Source organism: Heterodontus francisci, chromosome 13 (genome assembly GCF_036365525.1).
Source record: "Heterodontus francisci isolate sHetFra1 chromosome 13, sHetFra1.hap1, whole genome shotgun sequence".
In the NCBI taxonomy this organism is placed as follows: domain Eukaryota; kingdom Metazoa; phylum Chordata; class Chondrichthyes; order Heterodontiformes; family Heterodontidae; genus Heterodontus; species Heterodontus francisci.
Genome location: NC_090383.1, coordinates 116,756,673 through 116,774,741, shown reverse-complemented (window position 1 = coordinate 116,774,741; position 18,069 = coordinate 116,756,673). Strand labels below are relative to the sequence as shown.

Below are 18,069 nucleotides of genomic sequence, written 5' to 3'. Positions count from 1 at the left end.
TTTGAAACCAATAGGGCCTCCCAGCTTCCTGACTTATAGGCCTTGCACTGCCTTCTGCAGGTCAAATGTTAAACCGCTGGGATTTGCTCAGAACATTTCTCGTGGGTCTTTGCGATCATTGGTTTTGGCTGAGTCCCATCCTTTAGGAAGCAGTGGTACAAGCAGGCTTTATCAGTGCCAATGTAGAAGAGCCTAAAGATGTATGGTTTAACCAAATTAAATCAAACAATAGCTGTGGTGAATAATAACCCCAAAACCCCAAAATGTTCTGTTTCTTCTGTTAAACATACTAATCAGACACACATGTATTTTCAGCATCACTGCACATCAGCTAAAAACAAACAAAACTGACTGGCTAAGGACATAAATTGCCTTGGACCTGCCTGCAGTCTGTAAGGATCTATTTAAAAGACTTTGTAAAGCTGAGAACAAATGAAAGTTGAAGTTAATGGCCCTGATTTTGCAGAGGTGATGACGATGAAACTATCAGCGATCACCGTCATTACTCCATTGAAACTGACAACAACTTCGGGAGTCCGCATATGTGCAGTTAAATGCAGAAATCCAGAAGTTGCCATCAAGTGATTCTATGCTTTGTCAAAGGGTGCGCTGTTGAGGCATCACAAGACTGCAATCAATTAGAAATCACTGAACTAATGACATCTTTAACTCTTCCTCTGTCAATCTCGCTGTAAAAACTCTTGAAAAAGGTTCCACCTTGTTGAATAAGGTGTAACTTATTTTTTAACAGTGTATGAACTTTATAATTACTGCTAAACACTCGCCCTGAAAAGCTAACGTTATATTTGTGGAATGTCAAGTTTTTCCGTTATAATAAAAAATTCCAAATTTTTTTCAAGTTTGGTTCTAAGTTAATGCAATCATAATCATTTACTTCACTCTCTGAAAATTTAAATTAAAAGTGAAGTTAATTGGTCTTTAACTTTCTGGTTGGCTGTCTGTGAGAATACTTCAATGTGATTGGCTGCTTACTCTGCTTGCTGACATCGCTGCTGCTGGATGCCTGGAGATCCCCTTGACTTGGCGCCAAGTTTAAACTGCCATTGGGAAAGGGGAAATCCATGCCACAGAGATCTTTGTGGGCGGCTTTCTTTGAGGTCAGCAGTGAGCAGTGTTGCCTCACCGCTGACTGCAATATCCAGCCCAATGTTGCTGGAGGGGTGAAATATGAAAAGACGGTGTATTAGAAAATTCAATTTTTTAAATAAAAAATAGACACAGAACTGGTGAATAGGCACAGACTGATTTATAAAACCGAGAGTCATGCAAGGAATCTAGAACTTTGCATCCTTACCCTTGTTGTTGCTTTTGAAGAATGTGGAGCCAGATTTGAATTTACTCGCCCAGCTAGTGGAGTTGGAGCCTATGGAACTGGACGAGAGAGATTTACCCAGGTTTTCGGAGCTCACTTTCTTGGTGTTGTTAGTGATCGTTCGGCTCCAGTCTAGAATTGAAACGTCAGAAATGGCCGTTAAGAAGTATAATAAAAAAAACAAAATAAATACACGAGCCAACAGATTTTTCACATGGCAACCAAGTGAATTCGATTTCATCCTTGTCGACTCTTGCGAGAGAAACCATCTCCAAAAAATGTTTTTCTCAACAAACTCATGCAGATTTTCTGTTATCGATTACATGTGGAGGGCTCTTTTAGGCAATTCTTTGGACACCTTGGATGAGAGCGTTACCGACTCTGGTTTGACATTTTCCTGGAGGTTTCATCACATGACCTCCAACTGCCCTGCTCTCACATACATGCCATTGGACGTTCAACATGTCTACCCTCTCAATGCACAATCTACCCGCACCAATTGGAAAGCAAATGGGCTTTTAATTATGCGACTGGATGATGCTTCACTGTTAGTCAAAGAGTCTTTTTATCCCATCCCCAATATTTTTACAAATAATAAATGATCACAAAAATAAAAAACTCTCAATTTTTTTAATGCCCCTCTAATTTTTCCCTTGGTTTGCTTGTAACAGTGTTCTGTAGATTAATCTTTAATAACGGGAGAATCCAGGGCAAGCCTGGAAAGCTGGCAACCATATCTGATGGCCATCTTGAGGGGTATAGCGTCATTATGTGGATGCAGATGGCACAGGATTGTGTTAGGATCTTCCAATCTTCTCCTCTCTGCTCCTCAAGGTGACAACTGATACTGGGATGCCATTCCAAGGACTCTGGCCAATCTCCAGCAAGTTGCCCAAAATACCCGTTCTTCAATCGTGACCCGAGATGGAAAGGGTTGACCGTGGAGGTCATGATAACTGGACCTGAGCCCATTTTCACTTAATGGCAAGGCCTTTCCAGCAGGAATAATTGGATAGAAATCAGGAAGAGAAATCGGAGCTGATTTCTCCCCCAACATATCTCCTCTTCCTAGCCCAGGGACACTTAGCCTGCTTTTAGGGCCAGCAACGGATCAGCAGATTTATCTCAGATTTGGGCCTGAAGCTGAACTGCACCTGGCCTGTAAGGTTCAGTTCCAGAATGGGATTTCTGCCCATCCAGAGAATGTTTGGAGGAGCTCACACACCATGTTTTGTGGTAAGTTAAGTTCAATAGGCAGTGAAATTGCACTTTTTTATTCTGGCCCATCCCTAATTGTCTTTGACAACTGAGTGGCTTGCTGAGCCATTTCAGAGGGCAGTTAAGAATCAACCACATTGTCGTGGGTCTGGAGTCACATGTAGGCCAGACCAGGTGAGGATGGCAGATTACCTTCCCTATGGCATCATTACTGAGACTAACTTTCTATTCCAAATTTTTATTAATTAATTGAATTTAAAGTCTGCTCCATGGTGGGATTTGAACCTGTGTTTCCAGGGCATTAGCCTGGCCCTCTGGATTTCAGGTCCTGTCCAAAAATATCAGTATATGCTGTAAATTATTCTATATTTCTATAGAGGCAGAAACCCTCATTGCATTTAAAGAAACAATTAAATATGCACTTGAGGTGTTGTTACCTACAGGTCTACGGGCAGATCTGGATCTTACCTGAATTTTCTGGTAGTCGAAATCGGCCACAGCAAAGATATCGCCTCCATTGCTTCTGTACATTTTCTTTCAGAGCGCAGTGAAATACAAACACAAAGAAGCCTGTGTTGAACAAGAAAATCTTGGTTAAAACAGTGAATACAGAGCCTGGGTCAGAGCGCGCATGTCAGTGTCCTTGAGCTAGAGGTCCACATAGAATGCCATTTGCACAATCTGGGCTCCATGGATAAAAGATTCCAACCCTGTAGAGAGATTGAAGGTGGTGCAGTTGTCCTCCTTAGAACAGAGAAGGTAAGGGGAGATTTTTTTTATTTATTCATGGGATGTGAGCATCGTTGGCAAGGCCAGCATTTGTTGCCCATCTCTAATTGCCCATGAGAAGGTGGTGGAGAGCTGCCTTCGTGAACCGCTGCAGTCCATGTGGGGCAGGTACACCGACAGTGCTGTTAGGAAGGAAGTTCCAGAATTTTGATTCAGAGACAGTGAAGAAATGACGATATAGTTCCAAGTCAGGATGGTGTGACTTGGGGGGAAATTACAGCTGGTGAGTTTCCACGTGTCTGTTGCCCTTGTCCTTTCAGGTGGAAGAGGTTGTGTGTCGAAGGAGCCTGGGTGAGTTGCTGCAGTGCAGCTTGTAGATGGTACACACTGCTGCCACTGTGCATTGGTGGTAGAGGGAGTGAATGTTGAAGGTGATGGATGCAGTGCCAATCAAGCAGGCTGCTTTGTCCTGCATTACTTTGAGCTTCCTGAATGTTGTTCGAACCACACTCATCCAGGCAAGTGGAGAGTATTCCATTACACTCCTGACTCGTGCCTTGTAGATGGTTGACAGGCTTTGGGTAGTCAGCAGGTGAGTTACTCGCCCCAGAATCCCCAGACTCTGACCTGCTCTTGTAGCCACCATATTTATATGGCTACTCCAGTTCAGTTTCTGGTCAATGGTAACCCCAGGATGTTGATAGTGGGGGAATCAACAATGGTAATGCCATTGAATGTCAAGGGGATATGGTTACATTCTCTCTTGTTGGAGATGGTCACTGCTTGGCACAAATGTTACTTTTCACTTATCAGCCCAAGCCTGAATGATCTCCAGGTCTTGCTGCATATGGAGATGGACTGCTTCGATATCTGAGGAGTCGTGAATGGTACTGAAGATAGTACATTTATCAGAGAACATCCTTACTTCTGACCTTATGATAGAGGGAAGGTCACTGATGAAGCAACTGAAGATGGTTGGGCCTGGGACACTGCCCTGAGAACTCTTGCAGCAATGGCCTGGGGCTGAGATGATTGACCTCCAACAACCACAACCTTTGTACTAGGCATGTCTCCAACCAGTGAGAGTTTCCCCCCCCGATGCCCATTGACTTCAATTTGGCTATGGCTCCTTGATGCCACACTTGGTCTCAAGGGCAAACACTCTCACCTCTTGAGTTCAGCTCTTGTGTCCATGTTTGGACAAAGGTTGTAATGAGGTCATGAGCTGAGTGGGCCTGGCGGAACCAAAACTGAGCATCAGTGAGCAGGTTGTTGCTGTTTAAGTGGCGCTTGATAGCACTGTCGACAACACCTTCCATCACTTTGCTGATGATCGAGAGTTGACTGGTGGGGCGGTTATTGGCCAGATTGGATTTGTCCTACAATTTTCCACATTGTCAAGTAGATGCCAGTGTTGTAGCTGTTTTGCAACAGCTTGGCGAGGGGCACAGCTACATCTGCAGCACAAGTCGTCAGTACTACAGCCGGAATGTTGTCAGGACCCATAGCCTTTGCAGTGCCCATTACCTTCAGCTGTTTCTTGATATCACATGGAATGAATTGAATTGGCTGAAGACTGGCATCTGTGATGCTGGACATCATCCACTCAGCACTTGTGGCTAAAGATGTTCGCAAATGCTTCATCCTTTTCTTTTACACTGATGTGCTGGACTCCTCCATCATTGAGGATAGGAATATTTGTGGAGCCTCCTTCTCCAGTTAGTTGCTTAATTGTCCACCACTGTTCACAACTGGATGGGGCAGGACTGCAGAGCTTTGATCGGATCCATTAGTTTTTGGATTGCTTATCTCTGTCTATTGCATGGCGCTTCCGTTGTTTGGCATGTGTTGACAGGTTGACAGCTCATTTTTAGATATGCCTAGTACTGCTCCTGGCATGCTCTCCTGCACTCTTTATTGAACCAGAATTGATCCCTTGGTTTGATGGTGATGGTAGAGTAAAGGATCTGCCGGGTCATGAGATGACAGATTGTGGAGAATACAATTCTGCTGCTGCTGGTGGTCCACAGCGCCTCATGGATGCCCAGTTTTGAGCTCTCAGATCTGTTCTGAATCGATCCCATTTAGCACGGTGGTATTGCCACACAACATGATGGAGCATATTTTCAGTGTGAAGACAGGACTTTGTTTTCACAAGGATTGTGCGATGGTAACTCCTACCGATACTGTCATGGATGAATGCATCTGCAGCGGGTAGATTGGTAAGGAGGAGATCTAGTAGGTTTTTTAGGAATGGTGATGCTGGTGTCCTGGACATTGGAGGTAAGGTATGTTTCTGTGAGTATGACTATGTCAGGCTGTTGCTTGACTAGTCTTTTGGACAGCTCTCCCGATTTTCACACAGGGCCCCAGATGCAGGGTCGACAGGGCTGGGTTTGCCATTGTCGTTTCTCGTGCTTAGGTCAATGCCAAATGTTTCGTCCGGTTTTATTCCTTTTCAACTTTGTGGAGCGTTTTTGTACAACTGAATGGCTTGCTAGGCCATTTAAGAGTCATTGCCGTGGGTCTGGAGTCACATATAGGCCAGACCAGGTAAGGACGGCAGATTTCCTTCCCTAAAGGAGCATTAGTAAACAAGATGGGTTAGGTTCATGGTCACCATTACTAGGACTAACTTTCAATTGAATTTAAATTCTACTACTTTTCATGGTGGGATTTGAACCAATGCCCCCAGGGCATTAGCCTGGGCCTCTGAATTGTCAGTCCAGTGACATTACCACTACCTCCCCGGGTATAGAGGAATTGCAGAGGGAGAGTATTTTATCCATGGAATCCAATGAGTAGATTTATCTCACAGCATTGAAGGGACCATTCATCCCATCGTGCCTGTTTTGGCTCTTTGAAAGTGCTGCTAAATTAGTCCCATGGCCCAACTTTTTTTCCCCAGAACTCTGCAAATTAGTTCTCTTCAAATACATGTTCAGTTACCTTTTGAAAGTTGCTGTGGAATCTGATTCCACCACACTCTCAGGTAGTGTGTTCCAGATCTTAACAACCCTCATTTCCCCTCTAGTTCTTTTGCCAAGTATTTTAAACCAGTGACCATCTGGTTACCAGTCCATTTCTCAGAGGAACCAGTTTCTCTGTACTTGCTCTATCAAAACCTCTCATTATTTTGAACAGCTCTATCAGGTGGTGGTGCAGGGCCAATGTCACTGGACTAGCAATCCAGAGATCCAAGCTAATACTCTGGGGACACGGGCTCAAATCCTATCATGGCAGCTGGTGGAATTTAGCCAACTAATTAAATATGGAATTGAAAACTAGACCCAGTAATGGTGACCAGGAAACGAACCCATCTGGTTCACTAATGCTCTTTAGGGGAGGAAATCTGCTGTCCTTACCTGGTCTGGCCTGCATGTGACACCAGACCCAAATCACTACAGAAAAGTCTAAAAGGAAACATCACTGTGGGTGCACCTACACCACATGGACTACAGTGGTTCAAGGGGCAGCTCACCACCACCTTCTCAAGGGCATTTAGGGATGGGCAATAAATGCTGGCCTAGCCACCAATGCCCACATCCTCTGAAAAAAAAAGTTTAAAAATATCCCAATTTGTACCTCCAGCTCTGGAATACTGCACATCTTTCTTTCCTGCCACCCCTGCCACATTCCTACACTTGAACTCTCTTTCCAAACCTCTTCCTTCCACCTTCAAGAGACTCCCCACAACCTAATTCTTCAACCTTTGTTCAACCACCTCCTGTTCTTTCCTCCAGCTCAGTGTACACTCCTCCCTTTGTAAGACACCTTGAGACATTTCATTGCATGCAAAATGTTCTTTAAGTTATAGATGGAGATGTACATCACAGAGATGGATTTGAATCATAGAAAATTACAGCACTGAAGGAGGCCATTTGGCCCCTGGTGCTTGTGCTGACTCTCTGAAAGAGCAATCATACATAGTCCCACGTTCCCGTATTTTATCTGTAACCCTGTAAGTTCCTCATCCTCCAGTACCTGTTCAACTCCCTTTTAAAATTATTTATGGAATCAGCTTCCACCATCTTTTCAGGTTGAGCATTCCAGATCCCGACAACTCTGAGTGAAAACATTTCTCCTCATCTCCCCTATAGATCTAGCCAATGATTTTGAATCAACGACCTCTGATTATTGACCCACTCATTCGCGGGAATAGTTTTTCTTTATCTGCTCTATCAAAACCTCTCATCATTTTGAAAACCTCTATTCAATCACCTCTTAACCTTCCCTGTTTCGAGGAGAACAGTCCTGACTTTTCCTACCTTTCCTCATAACTGAAGTCCCACATCCCTGGTAACATCCTGGTAAACCCCCTCTGTATCCTTTCTCAGGTCTTTACATCTTTCCTGAAGTGTGGTGCCCAGAATTGTCCATAATATTTCAGCTGAGCCCGAACCAGTGATTTATAAAAATCTAGCCTGGTCTCTTTGCTTTTATATTCTATTCATAAACACAAGTGGCCCATATACTTTTTTAACCACCTTATCAACTTGCCCTGCTGCCTTTCAGGATTTCTGCATGTGGACTCCAATGTCTCGTTGCTCACCTACACTTTTCAAAATCATGCCTCTTATAGAATGTAGTATTATATTTGGATGAATGTGATGATGGATGCAGGCATGGAGAATGGCAATACCTTGCAAAGAGTTGAAGATTGCAAACAGGTACATGAAAATCAGATTCACAGGACCCCAGGCAAAGAACGCAAAGCCCCAGGTCATCCCCAGGAGGAATGTTAAGCTGACAACGCTTCGCAGATTACGCAGGATCTCCTCCGTCATGTTGCGGTTACTCTTCTTCCCATTCCTTCCACAGATCTGTATTAACACCACGATAAACATGGCTACGTTCATCAGGAACAGGATCACAAAATAGCACACGCAGGTCACATAGAATACAATGCGATCATTGATCCAGCAGCTACAGGTGGGAGAGAAAGGCAAGTAATTAGGAGTAGAATAGATCCTGTGATAGCCAGTTGAATGAGATATATTGACCACAGATCCAGCCAATTAATTATTGAGGAAGGAATATTGACCAGGGAACTGGCAAACTAACCATGAAAATTTGAGTCATTGCTAATGGAATCAGGCTGTGAGATATCAATAATTAACATAATAGCATCTTCAGTTGAACTTTCTCTACCTTTTACTTTAGCTAAGGCATTATTCAAGAAACAAACCAAGACCACAGCCATTGAGCATAACACTAATTAATACTCTACTATGACACACGGTAATGCCCTGAAGTGGAGTAACAGTGGAATCATGTGAATCGTGTAGAACGTGGTTTAACCCTCATTCGCTCTGCTATTTTTCAGAGCAAAGTTCACGTGCAGCAGTTGTTGAGAATGTATCTGTCCTTCTCAGCTGTTCCTGATGATGGAAATATGAGCTCTCAAGAATGACTTCTCCTTCCAATCCCACCTCTTCCTATAATCAGCAATACTGTCGATCCCGAATCTGTGACTCAAGAGAAACCTCTTAAAGAACGCACAGTAAGCTTCAAACATGTTATTGTGGGGACAATCGGTGCTATTTGAGTTAAATGAAACTGCATTAATCATTGATAAAATTCTAAAATTCTAGGGGTACCCTAGTAGTGAACCTTTGTAGTGAATTGACCAGTAACTTGGCAAATATTCCTCCCAACCAACACCACTAGAATCAGATTAACTGGTTGTTCACCTCACTTCAGTTGGTGGGATCTTGCTATGCATAAACTGGGTGCTGTGTTTACTTCACCTCAGTAATTCATTGTCTGTGGTGCTTTGGGCCATCCTGAGTAAGGAATGTATTAACATTCATCTGAAGAGATTTTTAGTTTAAGCGTGTTCTTTTTGTGCAAAATGTCTTCATGTGGTGAAGGCGAATAAACTTGCATGATGGGATAGTAAGTATCATTTAAGGTGCTTGACAAAACACCCAGAGGCAACATGAAGAAATAATTTCTTCATACAGTGAGTTGTCTTGATCTGGAATGCACTGTCTGAAAGAGCAGTGGAATCACATTCAGTTGTATCTTTCAAAAGGGATTGGATAAATAATTGAAGGGGATAGAAATTGCAGGATTATGGGGAAAGAGCAGGTGAGTGGGATGAATTGGATCACCCTTTCAAAGAGCTGGCGCAGGCACGATGGCCAAAATTGTCCCCTTCTGTTTTGTATGAGTGTGCGATTTTATGATTCTATGAAATACACGACTCACTGGAAAATCCAAGCTATTATCCCTAACCATTGAATCACTGAATCTTAACAACAGTGGAGACCATTCAGCCCATCGTGCCTGTGGCATCTCTTTGAACATGCTATCCACCTGGCCCCTTACCTTTCCTGCTCTTTACCATATCCAAGTCTGGTAATTATAAACAAACAGAAAATGCTGGAAATACTCAGCAGGTCAGTTCTGATGAAAGGTCGTTGACCTGAAACGTTAACTCTGTTTCTCTCTCCACAGATGCTGCCTGACCTGCTGAGTACTTCCAGCATTTTCTATTTTTGTTTCCTATTTCCAGCATCCGCAGTATTTTGCTTTTGTGTGCTGCTGATTATAACTTGTGTGACTCACAATTCTGAGGCTCCACTGTCTACTGCATCCTTCCCATACAATTCCACTCCATAGAAATTCTTGTTGATTGCAAGAACAATCACCACCACTAGTGCAGGTAAACCTGTGAACACACAATATGCAGCAAATAGAGTCCTTGAAGAATAATGTATTAACCCACCCCTACTCTCCAATTTTCGTGGAAAATATATGTAGGGTAAGCAGCTAGAAAAATAAGATAGCAAAACCCCTTTAGGTGAGGCAATAGCATCGCAAAATAGAACTCAGAATCCAAGCAAGAAGTGCAATCGTCTACCCATGTCGTACATGATATCTCATACACACTAAATGATTTTTTTCATTCTTGAGATGTGGGCATTGCTGGTAAGGCCAACCTTTATGCTCATTCCTAGTTTCCCCTTGAGAAGGTGGTGGTGAGGTGTCTTTTTGAATTGCTGTAGTCTGTGCGGTGAAGATGTTCTCCAAGTGTTGTTAGGTACTGAGTTTCAGGATCTGAACCCAGCAACGATGAACTCAATATATTTCCAAGTTGGGATACTGCATAATTTAGAGGGATACTTGGAGGTGGTGTTCTCTGTCCTTCTAAGTGGTAGAAGTTGCAGATTTGGAATGTGCTGTGGAAGCAGTCTTGGCAAGTTACTGCAGTGCATCTTGTAGATGGTACACTGCAGCCAAGGTGGTGGAGGGAGTGAATGTTAAAGGTGGTGGATGGGGTGTCGATCAAGCAGGCTGCTTTGTCCTGGATAGTATGGAGCTTCTTGAGTGTTGTTGCAATTGCACTCATCCAGGCAAGTGGAGAGTATTCCATCACACTCCTGACTGTGCCTTGTAAGTAATAGAGAGGCATTGGGGAGTCAGGAAATTATCCACTCGCTGAAGAATACCCAGCCTCTGACCTGCTCTTACAGCCACAGCAATTACATGGCTGGTCCAGTTAAGTTTTGGTCAATTGTAACCCCCAGGATGTTGATGGTAAGGCATTTGGCAATGATAATACCAGTGAATGTTGAGTGGAAGTGGTTATATTCTCCCATGTTGACTTTTAATAGGCACTGAAAAATCATAGCTAGCTATTTAGTTGTACTGACAATTGGTATAAAGCACAGAAGAACTAGGAGCGGACATTAAAACGCAGCCTTTCCAACATTTCCTATGCCCCGAGAACAGGGAAAGATATCATAAATAGTTTTGTTGCCAATCTAACTTACCCCATCCAATGATACAGAATTTTAGCATGTACTTTCTGATGTATGTGTTAAAGACCTTCACTAAGGCTATGTACATGTGAACAGCCTCCAGTCCCATCCAGGTGAAGGAGGCAAGCAGGAAGAAGTGAAGGAACGCTGCAACAGCAATGCACACTCCGGGAATGTTGAACGATGCAAGCCAGCCATCAATCAGGAATGTAAGGTTTAGGAGAAAGAGAGAAGTGCTGAGATTCATCAGGATCTTTGACGGATAATCCCGTCGCAGTTTCCTAAATGGGGGGATAAGGAAAAGTTTAATTTATCTCGTTCCTACATTACAACTGTGGCTACACTTGAAGAGTAATTCATTGGCCATAAAGCGCTTTGGGTCCTGAGATTGCGAAAAGCGCTATAGAAATGCAAGTTCTTCCTTGGTGCATATTGGCTGTGGTGAAGTCAAGACTCATCACGTTGTCTCCTACTTTAACTAATTTCATCCCAGGACCTCAATATACTGTGGAACTCCTCACCTCCCTCAGCTTCCCATTTCTCCTTCAATCCACAGGCATGTAAAGCACAGGTTTGGCGTCACCACCACGACTGGGGCTCCAGCCACATGTTTGTGCTCTCGCGTGGCTGTTGATCTGGTTCAGCAGGAGAGTCCTGCATGCTATTTAAGTGAGGCCCTGATATTAAGATCAGCAGAGCCTCCATGTCCTCAGCCTTGCTGGGCTTTCCCTGCACTCCTCACACACACACTGAGCTTCATTTTTAAAATGAGCTTTATAAAATAGCATCTGGTGAATGACCTGATCTGACTTCTAGGTATGGAGAATGGATACCAAACAGGGAAATGTATGAATCTGTGCCCCTCGTTCCAAACCATTGGGGTCCTGTTAACTCCCCGTCTGCTGGGTCCAAACCCCTCTGTGGAGTAAAGATGGTAAGTCAAGCATTCTAGCTCTCCTGGGAAAAGAGTAAAAATTCACTCACTCAAAGGCCACATATGTCAAAAGTGTTGTTGCTGAAAAAATGGCTGACACACCACAGCCTATATGAGTGATGAAAGTCAGGATCTTAGTATTAACAGCATCTATTTGTTGTGCAGTCCCTGAGATATCCTGTAAGAGAAATAAATAAAATTATAACCTGAAATTCTTAATAATTCTATGTTCCGAGTCTTCTTTCTGAATATGTAGCATAGGATTTAGGGAGTGCATTCAGGACTTTTGGCAACAGTGATACTTGACCAGTGAACAAACATCAGAAAAGTGTGCAGGTATTTTACGATGATCAAACACGTACATAAGGTATTTATTATTTCCCCAACGTTCCTCTTTTCTCATGTGGGTGATACCAGCCAGAGCACAATTAACGTTCATTTCTAGTCACCCCAGGAAGATGCTGGCGGCCTCTATCTGACAATTGATTTTAAAACCATAGGAAAGAACATGGGAAGAGAATGAGGCCATTCAGCCCCTTGAGCCTGTTCTGCCATTCTACAAAATCATGGCCAATCTGTATTTTAACTCCATCTGCTAGCCTTGGTTCTGTAATCCATAATACCCTTGGCTAACAAAAATCTATCAATCTGAGTTTTGGCTCAGCAGCTTTCTGGGGGAAGAACGTTCCAGATTTCCACTATCCTTTGTGTGAAAAAGTGCTTCTTGACATCACCCCTGAACGGCCTAGCTCTAAGGTTATGCCCCCTTGTTCTCGGCTCCCCCAACAGAATAAATAGTTTTATCTACCCTATCAAATCCTTTAATCATTGTAAGTACCACAAACAGATCAATCCTTAATCTTCTATACTCAACTGAGTGGCTTCGTCAGGTACTTCAGAGAGCATTAAGAGTCAGCTGTATAGAATGGGACTGGAATCATCTATGTAGGCTAAGATGGTTAAGGGCATGTTTCCTTCCCTGAAGGGCATTAACAAACCAACTGACGTTTTGTGACAATCCAGTAACTTTCGTTATCATTGTTCCTGGTGTCAACGCAGTTACCAGATCTATTGACTACAATTTCCCAGCTTGGCATGGTAAGATTTGAACTCATAACTTCTGGGTATAACCCATGACATTAGCATACCTTTTACCATTTCCTCTCGTAGACTGCTGTTAAAAGTACAATCAAGCCAATTTACTTTGACTGCTGCGGAGTTGGATCACGCAGCTTGCAACCGTACAAAGTGAAGTATTATTGGGCTCAGCGGTAGCATTCCTGCCTCAGAGTCAGAAGATGAAGGATTCAAATGTAATTCCTGACAACTGCCAGCTTGGAATTCTCTGGGTTGACGTCCAGCAGGATGCCTGGTGGGTGTGTGTGGTTCCCCCCTCACCCCCCCACTCATTTGTATGAGGTTGTGGAAACCCATAAAGCCCTCCTGCCGTACAGGACTAACCCCCACTATTGGCTGAGAAAGTGATGGTTCTTGCTATGGAAGGGGTCAGATTGCTAATCAGCCTGTGAATCCTTCCACTATTTTCCATGGGAAGATATGAAAAGCAAAACATTGAGATGATAATTACTTTGGCCAATATCAATGATTAAAGCTACTTCAGAAGATCGATGAAGACACTGATTTGTTCTAAAAGTGGATTGTGTTGGTAAATTCTCTGCCCTATGTGGAACTGGACTGGATGGTGCCAGGACTTAAGCTAACTAGCCTCATTCAGGGCACAAGTAGGGAGAGTAGGATTAGTCTGAGAATTATTGGGTTTGGGCAGAGAGCAGATTAATCAGGGATACTATTCTTGATTGCTGTTCAATGGGTGCATTTATGCGTGTGTGAAAATACAGGGATAGGATTGGGCTTAGTTGCAATGCTCAACACAGATGAGCAGCTTGCTGGCACTGTTTGGGCTCACAAATGGAAAATAGCCACTTGGACAAAATGCCAGAGTAATGATAGGAAACCTTTGGAATGAAATTGCAAAGACTCTGCAACTACGAGAGAGATGGAAAGTAGAGAAGAACGACGAGGGATAAAATGGCCAGGAAAAGATTCTACAAGTTTGACAGTCATTAATTGTGGTCGGTGAGTGTCTTATATTTTCAGGTTAATCCTCAAAAAGCAATTCGGTGGTTGCGAGTAGATGGAAATGCAAACCAAACAGACAGATGGCAAAGAAACCGGAGTTTCTTTAAGTCTCTTGGACTTAACGATAACTCAAAGCTTGAGCTCCCAGTTACCAAACCAAAGAACCAAAAAGCAGAAGGCTATTAAGGCCATCATGTCTGTACCAGCCCTTCCCTAGAGCAATCCCAATGAAAACAAATCCTATTGCCCTGTCCCTTCCTTGGCGTTGATGTATAATACCCCATGCATCATGTCATCGTGTATAAATCAGATCGGGTCTCTGGTGTCCCACAAGCAACATTCCTCTTCCCTAACTCTTTGCAGAAAGAAATCTTACCAGCAGGACTCCGAAGTGTGTGAGGTGATGGCACAGGCAAATGGTTTCATTTGTATTGGACTTTGCATCGACATGACAACCTCGAATGTTCCAGCCACCGCTGCCATCTGCAGGAACGAAGCATTGAAAAGTGAGGCAATGGCCCCAAATGAACAGGTTGCAAGTGATAGCAAAGGGTCATGTGCTAAACTCCAATTGTGAACTGTACAAAGTGTTAAGATGGATTGGTGAGTTTAGCAATCCAGCAACTGGATGGTCCCGACTTCGATCCTCCATCTCTGCTAAACTGATTCATTCACATCCAAATTAGATAGATTTTTTTCAGAAAATAACACTCTGGGATACGGCATCAGAGTAAATCAAGGCATGATGTGTGGTGAGTGTAATGTACTTGTGACTTGATTCCCAAAGCTCTCCAGCATTGGCCGTTTTCCTCACCTCGTGTCTGGGTCTGTTGTCAACTCATTGATAGAGATTGATCACAGTGATTAGTCAACATATCCATCATCATTGTATCATGTGACTAATCAGGATGTAAGAAATAGAAACCGGAGTAGACCACTCGGCCCCTCGAGCCTGCCCCACCGCTCAATATAATCATGGCTGATCTTCCGCCTCAACTCCACTTTCCACCCACTCTCCATATCCTTTGATTCCCTGAGAGATCAAAAATCTATCCATACCAGTCTTAAATACATTCAACGATAGAGCATCCATGACCCTCTGAGGTAGAGAATTTCAAAGATTCAGAACCCACTGAGTGAAGAAATTTCTCCTCATCTCAGTTCTAAATAATCAACTGCTTATTCTGAGACTGTGCCTCCATGTTCTAGATTCCCCATCCAGCAGAAACAATCTCTCAGTGTCTACCCTATCCAGCCTCTTCAGAATCTTGTATGTTTCAAGAAGATCATCTCTCATTCTTCTAAACTCTGGAGAGTATAGACCCAATTTACTCAGCCTGTCATCATAGGACAACCCTCTCATCCCTGGACCAATCTAGTGAATCTTCATTGTACCAAGGAGACCAAAACTGCACACAATACTCTCACCAAAGCCTTATACAATTGTAGAAAGACTTCTTCGTTCTTGTACTGCAGTCCCCTTGCAATAAAGGCCAACATGCCAAGTGCTTTCTTAATTGTAGCTGCATTCTAACTTTCTGTGTTCCTTTTATGAGTTCACCCAAGTCTTTCTGAACATCAACATTTAGAAGTTCTAATGAAAGGTCACAGACCTGAAACGTTAACTCTGTTTCTCTCTCCACAGATGCTGCCAGACCTGCTGAATATTTCCAACATTTTCTGTTTTTTTTTTAGAAGTTTCATGCCTTTTTAAAAAATATTCTGCTTTTCTATTCTTACGATCAAAGTGAATAACCCCACACTTCCCCACATTATACTCCATCTGTCACCTTGTTGCCCACTCACTTAACTCGTCTATGATAGGGGGTGAAATAGATGAATGTGGTATTTATTTGTCCAGCGATTCCTACATTCCTAGGTTTGCTGACCTCAATCCGGGCAGCGCTCAACGAATTAGAACTTGTCCTCGGCACCCCCGGGTTTGGGAAGACAACATTGGCCGGCATTCCCATTCCCAGTCGCTACCCTGCTGGAATCTCACTGTGTGGGAATATTGGGGATCGGGCTTGGTGCTGATACCCTCATAAATGGAATAGCATGTCCACACCAAGGGTTGAACATACGAACAAATGAACATACGAACACACGAATTAAGAGCAGGGGTAGGCCACTTGGCCCCTTTAGCCTGCTACACCATTCAATAAGATCATGGCTGATCTGATTGTAACCTCGACTCCACATTCCTGCATAACCCCGATAACCTTTAACCCCCTTGCTTATCAAGAACCTATCTACCTCTGCCTTTAAAATATTCAAAGACTCTGCTTCCACCACCTTTTGAGGAAGAGAATTCCAAAGACTCACAACCCTCAGAGAAGAAAATTCACCTCATCTCTGTCTTAAATGGATGACCCCTTATTTTTAAACTGTGACCCCCTAGTTCTAGATTCTCCCACAAGAGGAAACATCCTTTCCACATCCACCCTGTCAAGGTCCCTCAGGATCTTATATGTTTCAATCAAGTCGCCTCTTACTCTTCTAAACTCCAGCGGATACAAGCCTAGCCTGTCCAACCTTTCCTCGTAAAACAACCCGCTCATTCCAGGTATTAGTCTATAAACCTTCTCTGAACTGCTTCCAATGCATTTACATCCTTCCTTAAATAAGGAGACCAATACTGTACACAGTATTCCAAGTGTGGTCTCACCAATGCCCTGTGTAACTGAAGCATAACCTCCCTACTTTTGTATTCAATTTCCCCTTGCAATAAATTATAGCATTCTATCAGGTTTCCTAATTACTTGCTGAACCTGCCTACTAATCTTTTACGATTCATGCACTAGGACACCCAGATCCTCTGCATCCCAGAGCTCTGCAATCTCTCACCATTTAGATAATATACTTTTTATTCTTCCCGCCAAAATGGACAATATCACATTTTCCCACATTATACTCCATTTGCCAGATATTTGCCCACTCACTTAACCTATTTATATCCCTTTGTAGCCTCCTTATGCCCTCTTCACAACTTACTTTCCTACCTATCTTTGAGTCATCAGCAAATTTAGCAAACATACCTTCAGTTCCTTCATTCAAGTCATTTATATAAATTGTAAAAAGTTGAGACCCCAGCACTGATCCCTGTGGCACACCACTCGTTACATCTTGCCAATCAGAAAATTACCCATTTCTGCCTACTCTCTGTTTCATGTTAGCTAGCCAATCTTCTATCCATGCCAATATGTTACCCCCTACACCATGAGCTTTTATTTTCTGCAATAATCTTGGACGTGGCACCTGATCAAATGCCTTCTGGAAATCTAAGGACAGTATATCCATGGTTTCCCCTTTATCCACAGTACGTGTTACTTCTTCAAAGAACTCCAATAAATTGGTTGAACGTGATTTCCCTTTCACAAAAACCACGTTGACTCTGCTTGATTACCTTGAATTTTTCGAAGTCTATAACGTCTTAAATAATAGCTTCTAACAGTGAATGTCTTGGGCAAGGTGCTCAAGAGTGGCAGATGCCAGTGGAACCACAAAGTGGAATTGAGTCAATGCCTTCAGGAAAGGAGGAGAGGCTTGTAAGCTGGGGAAAAAGAAACACTAAGTATCATCGTGGAAGACCCATACATGAGGTAGAGTATGCTCTGTTTGGGGCGTGACTTGCTACATATGACGTCAGTTGTTAATCAGGATCATTGGGAAGTGCAACCAAAGAAATTAAACAAATTGAGAACATACCAGGCCATGACTCCCTCAAGCTGCATGCCAGCTAATCCCCAATCTTAGAGTATTGAGGAACAACTGGAGAAACTTGAGCCTTGACAGGAGGTGTCCATAGAGGTATATAAAATTGCAAAAATCATGGAAAAAATATATCCAGGAAATTAGTTTAAGTTAAATTATGAGTAAGGCAAGGGGACAAATTTGAATTAGTAATAAGTAAATTTAGGATTGCTATTAGGAACTTCTGCTCATAAAGAGGTGACCAATCACTGAATAGTCTCCTAGATAGAACA

General features: G+C 43.0%; 1 protein-coding gene across 9 annotated transcripts in view; it reads right to left on the bottom strand.

Annotated features, from left to right (window-relative positions):
• The window catches only part of adgrg6 (adhesion G protein-coupled receptor G6), a 157,417-nt gene that overhangs the window by 54,360 nt on the left and 84,988 nt on the right, over nt 1–18,069 (bottom strand). For all 9 annotated transcript variants that reach the window (XM_068045547.1, XM_068045545.1, XM_068045552.1 and 6 more), the window contains 7 exons: nt 14,460–14,566; nt 12,034–12,161; nt 11,062–11,330; nt 9,854–9,956; nt 7,923–8,206; nt 3,020–3,121; nt 1,316–1,465 (listed from right to left, as the gene is read on the bottom strand). In XM_068045547.1, the coding sequence (XP_067901648.1) occupies nt 1,316–1,465; nt 3,020–3,121; nt 7,923–8,206; nt 9,854–9,956; nt 11,062–11,330; nt 12,034–12,161; nt 14,460–14,566 (1,143 nt within the window). The remainder of the gene's footprint in view (nt 1–1,315; nt 1,466–3,019; nt 3,122–7,922; nt 8,207–9,853; nt 9,957–11,061; nt 11,331–12,033; nt 12,162–14,459; nt 14,567–18,069) is intronic.